The 16909-nt window shown below is 46.9% G+C and overlaps 1 protein-coding gene across 1 annotated transcript; it reads right to left on the minus strand.

The window, feature by feature from the left end:
- Window positions 1–1981: 1981 nt before the first annotated feature.
- On the minus strand, window positions 1982–2805 carry LOC121578481 (uncharacterized protein C11orf98 homolog). The gene is made up of 2 exons (XM_045224012.1): window positions 2311–2805; window positions 1982–1993 (listed from the first exon to the last, which is right to left on the minus strand). Exons 1-2 carry the CDS (start codon window positions 2803–2805, stop codon window positions 1982–1984), a joined length of 507 nt encoding a protein of 168 aa, XP_045079947.1.
- Window positions 2806–16909: the final 14104 nt, after the last annotated feature.

Genomic DNA, 16909 nt, shown 5'->3' on the forward strand with positions numbered 1-16909 from the left:
TCCCACGCTGCTGTATTCAAGTTCATATTTACAGTGGGGAGAACAAGTATTTGATACACTGCCGATTTTGCAGGTTTTCCTACTTACAAAGCATGTAGAGGTCTGTAATTTTTATCATAGGTACACTTCAACTGTGAGAGACGGAATCTAAAACAAAAATCCAGAAAATCACATTGAATGATTTTTAAGTAATTCATTTGCATTTTATTGCATGACATAAGTATTTGATACATCAGAAAAGCAGAACTTAATATTTGGTACAGAAACCTTTGTTTGCAATTACAGAGATCATACGTTTCCTGTAGGTCTTGACCAGGTTTGCACACACTGCAGTAGGAATTTTGGCCCACTCCTCCATACAAACCTTCTCCAGATCCTTCAGGTTTCGGGGCTGTCGCTGGGCAATACGGACTTTCAGCTCCCTCCAAAGATTTTCTATTGGGTTCAGGTCTGGAGACTGGCTAGGCCACTCCAGGACCTTGAGATGCTTCTTACGGACCACTCCTTAGTTGCCCTGGCTGTGTGTTTCGGGTCGTTGTCATGCTGGAAGACCCAGCCACGACCCATCTTCAATGCTCTTACTGAGGGAAGGAGGTTGTTGGCCAAGATCTCGTGATACATGGCCCCATCCATCCTCCCCTCAATACGGTGCAGTCGTCCTGTCCCCTTTGCAGAAAAGCATCCCCAAAGAATGATGTTTCCACCTTCATGCTTCACGGTTGGGATGGTGTTCTTGGGGTTGTACTCATCCTTCTTCTTCCTCCAAACACGGCGAGTGGAGTTTAGACCAAAAAGCTCTATTTTTGTCTCATCAGACCACATGACCTTCTCTCATTCCTCCTCTGGATCATCCAGATGGTCATTGGCAAACTTCAGACGGGCCTGGACATGCGCTGGCTTGAGCAGGGGGACCTTGCGTGCGCTGCAGGATTTTAATCCATGACGGCGTAGTGTGTTACTAATGGTTTTCTTTGAGACTGTGGTCCCAGCTCTCTTCAGGTCATTGACCAGGTCCTGCCGTGTAGTTCTGGGCTGATCCCTCACCTTCCTCATGATCATTGATGACCCACGAGGTGAGATCTTGCATGGAGCCCCAGACCGAGGGTGATTGACCGTCATCTTGAACTTCTTCCATTTTCTAATAATTGCGCCAACAGTTGTTGCATTCTCACCAAGCTGCTTGCCTATTGTCCTGTAGCCCATCCCAGCCTTGTGCAGGTCTACAATTTTATCCCTGATGTCCTTACACAGCTCTCTGGTCTTGGCCATTGTGGAGAGGTTGGAGTCTGTTTGATTGAGTGTGTGGACAGGTGTCTTTTATACAGGTAACGAGTTCAAACAGGTGCAGTTAATACAGGTATTGAGTGGAGAACAGGAGGGATTCTTAAAGAAAAACTAACAGGTCTGTGAGAGACGGAATTCTTACTGGTTGGTAGGTGATCAAATACTTATGTCATGCAATAAAATGCAAATTAATTACTTAAAAATCATAGAATATGATTTTCTGGATTTTTGTTTTAGATTCCGTCTCTCACAGTTGAAGTGTACCTATGATAAAAATTACAGACCTCTACATGCTTTGTAAGTAGGAAAACCTGCAAAATCGGCAGTGTATCAAATACTTGTTCTCCCCACTGTACATGTTAATGTATCACCTTGGTTTACCTACAGGCATGAAGGGAGGCTGCAGTCATAGGGTTGTATCCCAAACGGTGCCGATACCCAATACAATTCACTACTTTTGACAAGAGTCCTTGCTCAAAAGTAGTGCACTACATAGGGAAAAGGGGGCCATTTGGGATGTAGCCACAACTTCCACCATGTTTGAACAAGGCCACTGACTCCAGATCAGATTCCACATTCATTCCTCCTTTGTAGTGGGGAGAAAACAATCCCCCATCCTGTCCGTTCAGATACACAAACACAAGGCAGTGCCCTGGCCTGTATTCATGGGTCTGAAATTAGGAGTGCTGATCTAGGATCAGGTCACCCCCTGACCATATAATCATATTAATTAGGTCTAAAAGGCTAAACTGATCCTAGATCAACACTCCTAATCTGAGTGGCTTTATGAATATGGGGCCTGGTCTTATGGCCAGAGGCAGAACAGCCTCTCATCCTCCCCTAGTCCTCTTCTCATTCCATATCGGCCATCTCCACATCCCCCTGGGACACACACCCTTTCTTGTGTCTGGCTGGTACTGGGACTGCTGCTGGTACTGGGGCTGCTGCTGGTACTGGGACTGCTGCTGGTACTGGGACTGCTGCTGGTACTGGGACTGCTGCTGCTACTGGGACTGCTGCTGGTACTGGGACTGCTGCTGGTACTGGGGCTGCTGCTGGTACTGGGGCTGCTGCTGGTACTGGGACTGCTGCTGGTACTGGGACTGCTGCTGCTACTGGGGCTGCTGCTGGTACTGGGACTGCTGCTGGTACTGGGGCTGCTGCTGGTACTGGGACTGCTGCTGGTACTGGGACTGCTGCTGGTACTGGGATTGCTGCTGCCGCCTTCGTCTTGTTTGGTGCTGCCTCAACTTCCATAGCGGCCTTCTCTGCTTCCATGTGTTGCAGCTGTTTGAGCAGCTTGCGTTTCTTCTTCCCAGATAGAGTGATGTTGGCTCTGGGGCTGGAGTTTCTCTTCCTGAGATGGTGGATGGTGGTGAGTCCTTTGTCCACCACAGCTTCCACCTTGATGTGTCTCTTCCTCTTCTCACGGGTCAGATTCCTCCGCCGCTTGAAGAGCTTCTTCCCCAGCTCTGTTTTGGGTCTGTTGATCTTTCCACCTGGTGTTCCAGTCTTTCCCATTATCAATATTTATTTACAGACACTGTAGTAAACTACAGTTCAATCATATTTAAGTTAATTTCATATTTCAATTAACTGCCACGTGATTCAATGAGACCACACATACTAGGCGCACTTGAACTCTCACGCCCAACTAGGAGAGGTAGGCTACTGAAGTTGAAGCAGCAAATTCTGAGTGTGTGAATAATGTGAAAAATATGTGCCTTTAATACAATAGGTAGGCTAACGCATACAAAGCAGAAAGAGCACCGTTTCCAAATAATCTGTGGGACAACAAAAATACACTGAACAAAAATGTGAAGGCAACATATAAAGTGTTGGGCCCATGTTTCATGAGCTGAAATATAAAATCTGCACAATAAGCACAAAAAGCTTATTTGTTGCATGTTGAGTTTATATTTTTGTTCAGTATATTTTCATCCCAAAAACGTCTGTGTGACCGCCGGCTTCTGCCCGCAGACCGTGCTGCAATTATCTCTGTCGAACACATAGGTCCTGCAGCATCCCGCAGGAATACAGCCCTCTAGTGCAGTCAGTACACAACACTATGCTCATCATGTCTTAGCACGATCAGATGGTGACGGGGTCCCAGCAGGGTCAGACAGCCAGGGAAGACCAGTCTATGGTCTATAGCGTTTTAAGGCAGTCTGACAAACCTCCAAAGGTGATTTCCATACTATATCTAGGGTTGTTGGAGGCTTTTCCCGATGACACAAAACATTTCAAACAAAAATGTGAGGAAGACCTGGTAGAAGCTATTGATGATGATGAATGGATACAGATATGTTTGAATGCCCAGTCATGTTCATATCATCAGATATACATTTCTGCAGTTTAAGACTATCCATAGAATGTACTATATGCCAGTGAAACTGAATTACATGCACTCAGAAATATAATTCCTCTGCTGGAGGTGTAAAACACAAAAGGGGACATATTCGCATATGTTTTGGTCTTGTGAAGGCTGGCTGAATTGTGGCAAAGAGTATGTTATTTTATCTCAGCATTTCTACAGATTCTCCCTTCTCCCTGTTTTTGCTTGGAAATGTTGATACTGGAGACTTATCTGGATAAATGCATTGCCATTAATTGGAAGGTTGGTTATCCTCCCATAACGTCAAGTTATGTATCATTAGCTTTGATTTATTACCAGATTAAGGGTATACTGGGTGTAGTGTATTAGCGACACCTAGTGGTGCAATACCAGCGGGGCACTATGAGGCATGTGAGGAACGGATGGGATGCTTGGGGTATGCAGTTGGATGGGTTTTTGGGAGCAGGAATAAAGTACAGGTCAATGATTCTGGTGAGTGAGTCAAGTCGATACATTACAACTGGCGACGAGGATATGGAAATAAAAATCAACCTTATCCACTCAAGAAGCTGGGTGAGTGCAGGAAAAGTGAATTTGTAAAGGGACTTTTTACAAAAACCTAGCCTAGCCGTTCAGTTAACATACACTACCAGTCTAAAGACACGCCAACTCATTTAAGGGTTTTTCTTTATTTATACTATTTTCTACATTGTAGAATAATAGTGAAGACATCAAAACTATGAAATAACACATTCATGTAGTAACCAAAAAAGTGTTAAACAAATCAAAATATATTTTATTACATTTACATTTACATTTACGTCATTTAGCAGACGCTCTTATCCAGAGCGACTTACAAATTGGTGCATTCACCCTATAGCCAGTGGGTTAACCACTTTACAATTGTTTTTTTTTTATTGTTTTTTTTTTTTTTTTTTTTGGGGGGGGGGGGGTGTGGGGGGATTACTTTATCCTATCCCAGGTATTCCTTAAAGAGGTGGGGTTTCAAATGTCTCCGGAAGGTGGTGAGTGACTCCGCTGTCCTGGCGTCGTGAGGGAGCTTGTTCCACCATTGGGGTGCCAGAGCAGCGAACAGTTTTGACTGGGCTGAGCGGGAACTATGCTTCCGCAGAGGAAGGGGAGCCAGCAGGCCAGAGGTGGATGAACGCAATGCCCTCGTTTGGGTGTAGGGACTGATCAGAGCCTGAAGGTACGGAGGTGCCGTTCCCCTCACTGCTCCATAGGCAAGCACCATGGTCTTGTAACGGATGCGAGCTTCAACTGGAAGCCAGTGGAGTGTGCGGAGGAGGGGGTGACGTGAGAGAACTTGGGAAGGTTGAACACCAGACGGGCTGCGGCATTCTGGATGAGTTGTAGGGGTTTAATGGCACAGGCAGGAGCCCAGCCAACAGCGAGTTGCAGTAATCCAGACGGGAGATGACAAGTGCCTGGATTAGGACCTGTGCCGCTTCCTGTGTAAGGCAGGGTCGTACTCTCCGAATGTTGTAGAGCATGAACCTGCAGGATCGGGTCACCGCCTTGATGTTAGCGGAGAACGACAGGGTGTTGTCCAGGGTCACGCCAAGGCTCTTCGCACTCTGGGAGGAGGACACAACTGAGTTGTCAACCGTGATGGCGAGATCATGGAACGGGCAGTCCTTCCCGGGAGGAAGAGCAGCTCCGTCTTGCCAGGGTTCAGCTTGAGGTGGTGATCCGTCATCCATACTGATATGTCTGCCAGACATGCAGAGATGCGATTCGCCACCTGGTTATCAGAAGGGGGGAAAGGAGAAGATTAGTTGTGTATCGTCAGCGTAGCAATGATAGGAGAGGCCATGTGAGGATATGACAGAGCCAAGTGACTTGGTGTATAGGGAGAAAAGGAGAGGGCCTGAGAACTGAGCCCTGGGGGACACCAGTGGTGAGAGCACGTGGTGCGGAGACAGCTTCTCGCCACGCCACTTGGTAGGAGCGACCGGTCAGGTAGGACGCAATCCAGGAGTGAGCCGCGCCGGAGATGCCCAGCTCGGAGAGGGTGGAGAGGAGGATCTGATGGTTCACAGTATCAAAGGCAGCAGACAGGTCTAGAAGGACAAGAGCAGAGGAGAGAGAGTTAGCTTTAGCAGTGCGGAGAGCCTCCGTGACACAGAGAAGAGCAGTCTCAGTTGAATGACCAGTCCTGAAACCTGACTGGTTTGGATCAAGAAGGTCATTCTGAGAGAGATAGCAAGAGAGTTGGCTAAAGACAGCACGCTCAATAGTTTTGGAAAGAAAAGAAAGAAGGGATACTGGTCTGTAGTTGTTGACATCAGTGGGATCGAGTGTTGGTTTTTTGAGAAGGGGTGCAACTCTCGCTCTCTTGAAGACGGAAGGGACATAGCCAGCGGTCAAGGATGAGTTGATCAGCGAGGTGAGGTAGGGGAGAAGGTCACCGGAGATGGTCTGGAGAAGAGAGGAGGGGATGGGGTCAAGCGGGCAGGTTGTTGGGCGGCCTGCAGTCACTAGTCGCAAGATTTGGGACTAGTGACTAGTGATTTTATATTTGAGATTCTTCAAATAGCCAACCTTTGCCTTGATGACAGCTTTGTACACTCTTGGTATGATTCCATATGTGTTTTTTCATAGTTTTGATGTCTTCACTATTATTCTACAATGTAGGAAATAGTATAAATAAAGAAAAACCCGTAAGTGTTACGAGAATTATTTAACAAACTATTTCGGTGTCTCTGTGCGTCTCCCAAAAGGATCAAGAAACGGACAGAGTCCCGGTCTGCATAGTCAGAGATGTTTATTCATTGAGAATTCTGCCACAAAATGGTCGTACAATATTTTTATACGCACAAGTCATACGAAAATCCCACCCCTCTGTAGACGGGCTGTAGTTTTCCACTTTAAAACTGCTCTCCTGACCATCAGTTCACACACACACACATACACACACACACACATACATGCACACACACATACATTTTCTTATCATAGTCTCTCTCCTCCCTAAATTCCTCAGTTATCGCCGTTCTCACAATATTCTGCACCATATTTCATACTCCTTAAAAAGCCTAACGGTTTCTCTCCTCCCTAAATTGGGAGGCCTCTTTATCTTGGTTTCTCAGTTGTCTGTAGACAGTTCTCCTAGTCCTTTGTTGTCTGGTCTAACTCTTACTCACATTGCTAAATAGTAACACAATGTCATAATCTTTACTGGTCCTACACTCACACATTACCAGGTAGTAGATTCTAACACAGTTTCGGAGTATAATAATTAGTCACTACTAAGAAAGTACTAATCATACTTAAAACAAGAACATTTCACAACTATATTTAAGGGTGGAACATTTAGTCATTACTTTTAACCTGTATATATTTTAATTTCTATATCAGTAAGAAATAGTAAAAATAAAGAAAAACCCTTGACTTTTGACTGGTACTGTAGCTAACCAGCAAACAATTGCGCTAGCTAGCAAAATAAGCTAAAAACAATGGCACTGAGCTCGCCTTCTCTCCGTTTGATGTGCATTCCAACCCAGCCAGTGTTGGTTTGCGATGGGCAAAATGGATTAATAGTTTCAAACTGTTCATCACTGCTTCAGGAGTCAAAGATGCAGTACACAAACAAGCTCTTTTATGGCACTTGGGAGGTTTGGATGTGCAGAATATATTCACCACGTGAGATGACACGGGGGAAGACAAGGAATATGAGATCGCGTTGACAAAGCTAAACGAGTACTTCACTCCACAAAAAAACATCCCCTACAAGAGACACTTGTTTAGGTAAGCTGAACAAGCGCAGGGGGAATCAGTGGACATGTTTGTGAGCAGACTGAAACAGTTGGCTGCTACATGTGATTATGGAGATTTCAAAGATGATTTCATAAGGGACCAAGTGATTGACAAGTGCCACTCAAATGTGTTGCGCAAGCGGATTCTGCGCGAGAGGGACCTCACGCTCACCACTCTAATGAATATAGCAAGAGCAATGGAGGTTGTTGACCAGCAGCCGGCCAGAATGGAAAGACTGAATGTCAATGCAATTCAACAGGGAAAAAGTGAACAAAAACAACCCAGATAGGAATGGAACAAAATGGAAAAAAGGACAAGCCATCTAATGATGACCAAGCTGTCAAATGCTTCAGATGTGGTCAGGAGGGCCATACTGGACGGGCATGTTCCATCACACAAGGTAAACAATGCAACAAATGTGGCAAAGATGGACATTTCTCCAAAATGTGCAGGACAATGACAAAACTGAATATAAATCAAGTCACAAACACACCTGCTATACAAAATGATAAAACAGACAATGACAATGATGAACATGTGTTCACACTTACTAGCAGTACTGATGACGCTGAAATACAGTTAGTAGTCAATGGCCAGCCAGTTAACATGTTAATTGACTCTGGGGCTAGCTGTAATATTGTGGGCACAGCAACATTCAGTCATTTGCAGACCAAATGCAATGTGCAATTGAAATTAACATCCAAGAGACTCCAAGAGACTGCCCATAAGGTTCAAGACAACCATTAGCAGTTGAGGGCCTGTTCACTGCCAACATTACAGGAGTTCATAGTTCTGAGTCAGTCACTGCAGACATTTTAGTTGTGAAAGATGCACAGACATCTGTACTGGGAAAGAAATCAGCAGTTGCTCTTGGCATTTTGCACATAGGGCCAATAGTACACATAAACTCAGTCCAAGATGATGACACAAAGACATTCAAAGCTGCACTTCAGGAGGAATACAAAGACTGTTTCACAGGGCTGGGAAAAATGAAAGACTTCCAGTTAGGAATTCATGTAGATGAGACTGTCACACCTGTTGCACAGTCAGTACGCAGAATACCATTCAGTGTCTGGAAGCTAGTTGAAGAGAAGATGAACGAGCTAGAGGATATGGATGTTATTGAGAAAGTGAATGGACCTACACCATTGGGGGTCACCACTAGTTGTAGTACACAAGAAAACCGGTGACATCAGTGTATGTGTTGACATGCGTAGAGAAAATGAAGCTGTTGTGCAGGAGCGACACCCCATCCTCACCATTAACGAGATCCAGGAGGACATGTCAGGAGGTCTTCTCAAAACTGGACCTAAAGTGGGGATATCATCAGATCGAACTGAAACCTGAGTCTCGTTCCCTGACCACATTTGTGACTCACACAGGTTTGTGGCGCTACAAGAGACTAATGTTCGGTGTCTCCTCTGCTCCAGAGACATATCAGCACATCATCCGCCAAGTCCTACAAGGTATCGAGGGGGTACACAACATCTCAGATATCATTGTGTTTGGGAAGAACACACAAGAACACAACAAACAACTACATTAAGTCCTGAGATGACTGCAGGAGAGGGGGCTCATCCTCAACAGTGACAAATGTGAATTCCGACAGACAGAGTTCATGGGCAACGTTCTCTCGAAGAATGGCATCGGAGCAGCACAGTCAAAAGTGGAAGTGGTGCAGAACACACGCAGACCGACAAATGCTGCCGAAGTAAGGAGTTTCTTAGGACTAGTGAACTAATGTGGCAGATTTATCCCTAATCTGGCAACCACATCCGAACCGATGAGAAGACTTGGGGAGATGAACAAGAATCATAATTCAACACGCTGAAGAACGCACTGGCCAGTTTACACAACATGGCCTACTTAAATCAAGATGCAGAGACACATGTGATTGTGGATGCTAGTCCAGTGGGGCTAGGGGCTATCTTGAGTCAGAAGCAAAAAGATGGTTCACACAGGCCAATGTACTACGCTAGCTGTGCTCTCAAAGATGTAGAGCGACGCTATTCTCCAAAATCAAAACCACCAGCGAGGATCGAGAGATTCAGCCTTACCGATTCAAGGTTGTATACCTGGCATCTTTTCACTCCCTCCTCTCTACATTTTCTTCATCTGTTTCTGCTGCTAAGGCCACTTTCTACCACTCTAAATTCCAAGCATATGCCTCTAACCCTAGGAAGCTCTTTGCCACATTCTCCTCACTGCTGAATCCTCCCCCCCCCCCCCTCCTCCCTCTCTGTGGATGACTTCGTCAACCACATTGAAAAGAAGGTTGACGACATCCGATCCTCGTTTGTTAAGTCTAATGACCCTGCTGGTCCTGCTCACACTGCCCTACCCTATGCTTTGACTTCTTTCTCCCTCTCTCTCCAGATAAAATCTTGCGACTTGTGACTGCAGGCCGCCCAACAACCTGCCCGCTTGACCCCATCCCCTCCTCTCTTCTCCAGACCATCTCCGGTGACCTTCTCCCCTACCTCACCTCGCTGATCAACTCATCCTTGACCGCTGGCTATGTCCCTTCCGTCTTCAAGAGAGCGAGAGTTGCACCCCTTCTCAAAAAACCAACACTCGATCCCACTGATGTCAACAACTACAGACCAGTATCCCTTCTTTCTTTTCTTTCCAAAACTATTGAGCGTGCCGTCTTTAGCCAACTCTCTTGCTATCTCTCTCAGAATGACCTTCTTGATCCAAACCAGTCAGGTTTCAAGACTGGTCATTCAACTGAGACTGCTCTTCTCTGTGTCACGGAGGCTCTCCGCACTGCTAAAGCTAACTCTCTCTCCTCTGCTCTTGTCCTTCTAGACCTGTCTGCTGCCTTTGATACTGTGAACCATCAGATCCTCCTCTCCACCCTCTCCGAGCTGGGCATCTCCGGCGCGGCTCACTCCTGGATTGCGTCCTACCTGACCGGTCGCTCCTACCAAGTGGCGTGGCGAGAAGCTGTCTCCGCACCACGTGCTCTCACCACTGGTGTCCCCCAGGGCTCAGTTCTAGGCCCTCTCCTTTTCTCCCTATACACCAAGTCACTTGGCTCTGTCATATCCTCACATGGCCTCTCCTATCATTGCTACGCTGACGATACACAACTAATCTTCTCCTTTCCCCCTTCTGATAACCAGGTGGCGAATCGCATCTCTGCATGTCTGGCAGACATATCAGTATGGATGACGGATCACCACCTCAAGCTGAACCCTGGCAAGACGGAGCTGCTCTTCCTCCCGGGGAAGGACTGCCCGTTCCATGATCTCGCCATCACGGTTGACAACTCCGTTGTGTCCTCCTCCCAGAGTGCGAAGAGCCTTGGCGTGACCCTGGACAACACCCTGTCGTTCTCCGCTAACATCAAGGCGGTGACCCGATCCTGCAGGTTCATGCTCTACAACATTCGGAGAGTACGACCCTGCCTTACACAGGAAGCTGCACAGGTCCTAATCCAGGCACTGGTCATCTCCCGTCTGGATTACTGCAACTCGCTGTTGGCTGGGCTCCCTGCCTGTGCCATTAAACCCCTACAACTCATCCAGAATGCCGCAGCCCGTCTGGTGTTCAACCTTCCCAAGTTCTCTCACGTCACCCCCCTCCTCCGCACACTCCACTGGCTTCCAGTTGAAGCTCGCATCCGTTACAAGACCATGGTGCTTGCCTATGGAGCTGTGAGGGGAACGGCACCTCCGTACCTTCAGGCTCTGATCAGTCCCTACACCCAAACGAGGGCATTGCGTTCATCCACCTCTGGCCTGCTGGCTCCCCTTCCTCTGCGGAAGCATAGTTCCCGCTCAGCCCAGTCAAAACTGTTCGCTGCTCTGGCACCCCAATGGTGGAACAAGCTCCCTCACGACGCCAGGACAGCGGAGTCACTCACCACCTTCCGGAGACATTTGAAACCCCACCTCTTTAAGGAATAAAGTAATCCTAAAAACAATTGTAAAGTGGTTATCCCACTGGCTATAGGGTGAATGCACCAATTTGTAAGTCGCTCTGGATAAGAGCGTCTGCTAAATGACGTAAATGTAAATGTAAATGTATACAAGCCTGGGCCTCAGAATGCAGCCGACTCATTGTCACAGTTGACTCTGAACCCTCCGGCATCTCTACACTACGGGGACGACCACATCTACTACATAGCCAAACACGCAGTGCCATGTGCATTCACCCCACTAGAGCTGGAAGAAATGTCAGCAAAGGACCCAGTTCTAGCTACTCTATGAACAAGCATCAGACAGGGTGATTGGAACACCTGCGACACTGCATACCGACGTGTTCAAGAATAACGTTCTGTTGTTGGACAGATAGTTCTACGAGGCAACCACATTATCATGCCATGAGTAGCTCAGAAACAGACTTTGATGTTAGCACACAAAGGGCATCAGGGGATAGTAAAAACAAAACAGAGACAGCGCACAAGAGTGTGGTGGCCAAACATTGATAAAGAGGTTGAACTGCTCGTGAAGTCCTGTCCAGCATGTCAAGTCAATGGCAAACCACCAAAGCAGGTCCCCACAGTCAGAACAGAGCTACCAGCTAAACCATGGCAGATCGTAGCCATTGACATGTGTGGCCCGTTTCCAACAGGAGAACACCTCCTTGTAACAACAGACTACTACTCAAGATGGGTTGATGTGAGTATCCTAAACCGCATCACCACCGCCGATATAATCAAAAGCCTGAGGGTGACGTTCACAGTCCATGGGTATCCTGAGTCTATTGTGATTGATAATGGCGCTCCTCTCACTGTGAGTGATTTCCGAGCATACGTGGAGGAAAACAGGACCCGACACCGCCGCATCACTCCATGCTGGCCTCAGGCCAATGGCAAAGTTGAAAGACAGAACAGGATGCTTGTCAAAGCAATCCGCACTGCTCAATCAGAAGGGAAGGATTGGCGCACAAAACTACAGACGTTTCTCATGGCCTACAGGAGTACGCCACACTCAGTCACAGGCCACAGTTCAGCTGAACTGTTGTTCAACCGCCAAATTAGAACTAAACTGCCAGAGCTGTCAGCCGACATGCAGCCAGGAGCTGAACCACATGACAACGCCATTCGGCTTGCTGATGCTGAAAGGAAGGAAAAGGGCAGACAGAACGCCGACAGATCTAGGAGAGCAACTGAAAGCACAATCCAGCAAGGTGACATGGTTCTGCTACAGCAACCAACCAACTACCTTTGAACCAGAGCCATACACCGTCATGGACAGGAAAGGGAACTCGGTTGTCCTGGAAAGGAATAGCAAGAGGGCCATGCGACATGTTTATTTTGTGAAACTGTGGATACAACCACAATCAGGACAATGGATTACAAGTGACAGAGACACTGACTGGGCAGAGCCTGACACACTGCTTAGACAAGTGCCTGCACCTGACGAGGCCATTCAACTACAGCCTCGACCCCGAAGACTCAGACAACAAGCTGTGCATCTGAAGGACTATGTTAGATAGACATGCTGCCATAATGGAGCAGAATAATCTCCGGCACAGTCTCAATGGCAGGGCAGTCTACCCATAGTCATCACAGAAAGGTTCATGCAAGAATTTTGTCAAATAAACATTGTCAACAAAAGAGTTCCAGCAATATAACCAGTGTTATGGTTGGTAGTTTAAAGAAAGTAAAGTAGACATTACATTATGTTGTTGTTGGAAAATATTTAAATACTGTATACGAGAGATACTTTATTTTGAGTACTAGATAATGTTTTGTTACATTATAATGCATAGATCTGCAGTTGGAGATGTATTATCATAATGGTTAGTCAAACATCTAAGAAGAGGAGGGATGTAGTGTATTAGCGACACCTAGTGGTGTAATACCAGCAGGGCACTATGAGGCATGTGAGGAACGGATTGGAGGCAATGCTTGGGGTATGCGTTTGGATGGGTTTTTGGGACCAGGAATAAAGTACAGGTCAATGATTCCCGTGAGTCTGAGTCAAGTCGATACATTACACTGGGTAACTTTCATAAGGCCCTCAAAATAGTCAAAGACTAATAAAAAAGTGGTCAGATGACGCACATGCTAAGCTACAGGACTGTTTTGCTAGCACAGACTGGAACATGTTCCGGGATACTTCAGATAGCATTGAGGAGTACACCACATCAGTCACTGGCTTCATCAATAAGTGCATCGATGACGTCATCCCCACAGTGACCGTACGTACATACCCCAACCAGAAGCCATGGATTACAGGCAACATCCGCACTGAGCTAAAGGGTAGAGCTGCCGCTTTCAAGGAGCGGGACCCATCAAACAGGCAAAGAGTCAATACAGGACTAAGATTGAATCGTACTACACCGGCTCTGACGCTCGTCGGATGGGGCAGGGCTTGAAAACTATTACAGACTACAAAGGGAAGCACAGCTGCGAGCTGCCCAGTGACACAAGCCTACCAGACGAGCTAAACCACTTCTATGCTCGCTTCGAGGTAAGCAACACTGAAGCATGCATGAGAGCACCAGCTGTTCCGGATGACTATGTGATCACGCTCTCCGTAGCCGATGTGAGTAAGACTTTTAAGCAGGTCAACAATCACAAGGCCGCAGGGCCAGACGGATTACCAGGATGTGTACTCCGAGCATGTGCTGACCAACTGGCAAGTGTCTTCACCGACATTTTCAACATGTCCCTGACTGAGTCTGTAATACCAACATGATTCAAGCAGACCACCATAGTCCCCGTGCCCAAGGACACTAAGATAACCTGCCTAAATGACTACCGACCCGTAGCACTGATGTCTGTAGTCATGAAGTGCTTTGAAAGGCTTGTCATGGCTCACATCAACACCATTATCCCAGAAACCCTAGACCCACTCAAATTTGCATACTGCCCCAACAGATCCACAGATGATGCAATCTCTATTGCACTCCACACTGCCCTTTCCCACCTGGACAAGAGGAACACCTACGTGAGAATGCTATTCATTGACTACAGCTCAGCGTTCAACACCATAGTGCCCTCAAAGCTCATCACTAAGCTAAGGACCCTGGGACTAAACACCTCCCTCTGCAACTGGATCCTGAACTTCCTGAAGGGCCGCCCCCAGGTGGTAAGGGTAGGTAACAACACATCTGCCACGCTGATCCTCAACACAGGGGCCCCTCAGGGGTGCGTGCTCAGTCCCCTCCTGTACTCCCTGTTCACCCATGACTGCATGGCCAGGCACGACTCCAACACCATCATTAAGTTTGCCGATGACACAACAGTGGTAGGCCTGATCACCGACAACAATGAGACAGCCTATAGGGAGGAGGTCAGAGAACTGGCAGTGTGGTGCCAGGATAACAATATCTCCCTCAACGTGACCAAGACAAAGCAGATGATTGTGGACTACAGGAAAAAAAAGAGGACTGAGCACGCGCCCATTCTCATCGACGGGGCTGTAGTGGAACAGGTTGAGAGCTTCAAGTTCCTTGGCATCCACATCACCAACAAACTATCATGGTCCAAACACACCAAGACAGTCGTGAAGAGGGCACGACAAAGCCTATTCTCCCTCAGGAGACTGAAAAGGTTTGGCATGGGTCCTCAGATCCTCAAAAATCCTCTACAGCTGCACCATCGAGCGCATCCTGACTGGTTGCATCACCGCCTGGTATGGCAACTGCTCGGCCCTCGACCGCAAGGCACTACAGAGGGTAGTGCGTACGGCCCAGTACATCACTGGGGCCAAGAGTCCTGCCATCCAGGACCTCTATACCAGGCGGTGTCAGAGGAAGGCCCTCAAAACTCCAGCCACCCTAGTCATAGACTCTCTGCTACCGCATGGCAAGCGGTACCGGAGCGCCAAGTCTAGGTCCAAAAGGCTTCTCAACAGCTTCTACCCCCAAGCCATAAGAGTCCTGAACAGCTAATCATGGCTACCCAGACTATTTGCACCCCCACCCCATCTTTTTACGCTGCTGCTACTCTGTTAATCTGTCAATTAAACCCTACCCACATGTACAGTGGGGAAAAAAAGTATTTAGTCAGCCAACAATTGTGCAAGTTCTCCCACTTAAAAAGATGAGAGAGGCCTGTACTTTTCATCATAGGTACACGTCAACTATGACAGACAAATTGAGAATTTTTTTTCCAGAAAATCACATTGTAGGATTTTTTATGAATTTATTTGCAAATTATGGTGGAAAATAAGTATTTGGTCAATAACAAAAGTTTCTCAATACTTTGTTATATACCCTTTGTTGGCAATGACACAGGTCAAACGTTTTCTGTAAGTCTTCACAAGGTTTTCACACACTGTTGCTGGTATTTTGGCCCATTCCTCCATGCAGATCTCCTCTAGAGCAGTGATGTTTTGGGGCTGTCGCTGGGCAACACGGACTTTCAGATTTTCTATGGGGTTGAGATCTGGAGACTGGCTAGGCCACTCCAGGACCTTGAAATGCTTCTTACGAAGCCACTCCTTCGTTGCCCGGGCGGTGTGTTTGGGATCATTGTCATGCTGAAAGACCCAGCCACGTTTCATCTTCAATGCCCTTGCTGATGGAAGGAGGTTTTCACTCAAAATCTCACGATACATGGCCCCATTCATTCTTTCCTTTACACGGATCAGTCGTCCTGGTCCCTTTGCAGAAAAACAGCCCCAAAGCATGATGTTTCCACCCCCATGCTTCACAGTAGGTATGGTGTTCTTTGGATGCAACTCAGCATTCTTTGTCCTCCAAACACGACGAGTTGAGTTTTTACCAAAAAGTTATATTTTGATTTCATCTGACATTCTCCCAATCCTCTTCTGGATCATCCAAATGCACTCTAGCAAACTTCAAACGGGCCTGGACATGTACTGGCTTAAGCAGGGGGACACGTCTTGCACTGCAGGATTTGAGTCCCTGGCGGCGTAGTGTGTTACTGATGGTAGGCTTTGTTACTTTGGTCCCAGCTCTCTGCAGGTCATTCACTAGGTCCCCCCGTGTGGTTCTGGGATTTTTGCTCACCGTTCTTGTGATCATTTTGACCCCACGGGGTGAGATCTTGCGTGGAGCCCCAGATCGAGGGAGATTATCAGTGGTCTTGTATGTCTTCCATTTCCTAATAATTGCTCCCACAGTTGATTTATTCAAACCAAGCTGCTTACCTATTGCAGATTCAGTCTTCCCAGCCTGGTGCAGGTCTACAATTTTGTTTCTGGTGTCCTTTGACAGCTCTTTGGTCTTGGCCATAGTGGAGTTTGGAGTGTGACTGTTTGAGGTTGTGGACAGGTGTCTTTTATACTGATAACAAGTTCAAACAGGTGCCATTAATACAGGTAACGAGTGGAGGACAGAGGAGCCTCTTAAAGAAGAAGTTACAGGTCTGTGAGAGCCAGAAATCTTGCTTGTTTGTAGGTGACCAAATACTTATTTTCCACCATAATTTGCAAATAAATTCATTAAAAATCCTACAATGTGATTTTCTGTTTTTTTCCTCTCAATTTGTCTGTCATAGTTGACGTGTACCTATGATGAAAATTACAGGCCTCTCTCATCTTTTTAAGTGGGAGAACTTGCACAATTGGTGGCTGACTAAAT

Source organism: Coregonus clupeaformis, chromosome 12 (assembly GCF_020615455.1).
Source record: "Coregonus clupeaformis isolate EN_2021a chromosome 12, ASM2061545v1, whole genome shotgun sequence".
Classification (NCBI taxonomy): domain Eukaryota; kingdom Metazoa; phylum Chordata; class Actinopteri; order Salmoniformes; family Salmonidae; genus Coregonus; species Coregonus clupeaformis.

What these genes read in the sequence shown, in the direction of transcription:
- LOC121578481 (XM_045224012.1), bottom strand. Translation starts at nt 2,805, where the DNA reads ATGGGAAAGACTGGAACACCAGGTGGAAAGATCAACAGACCCAAAACA.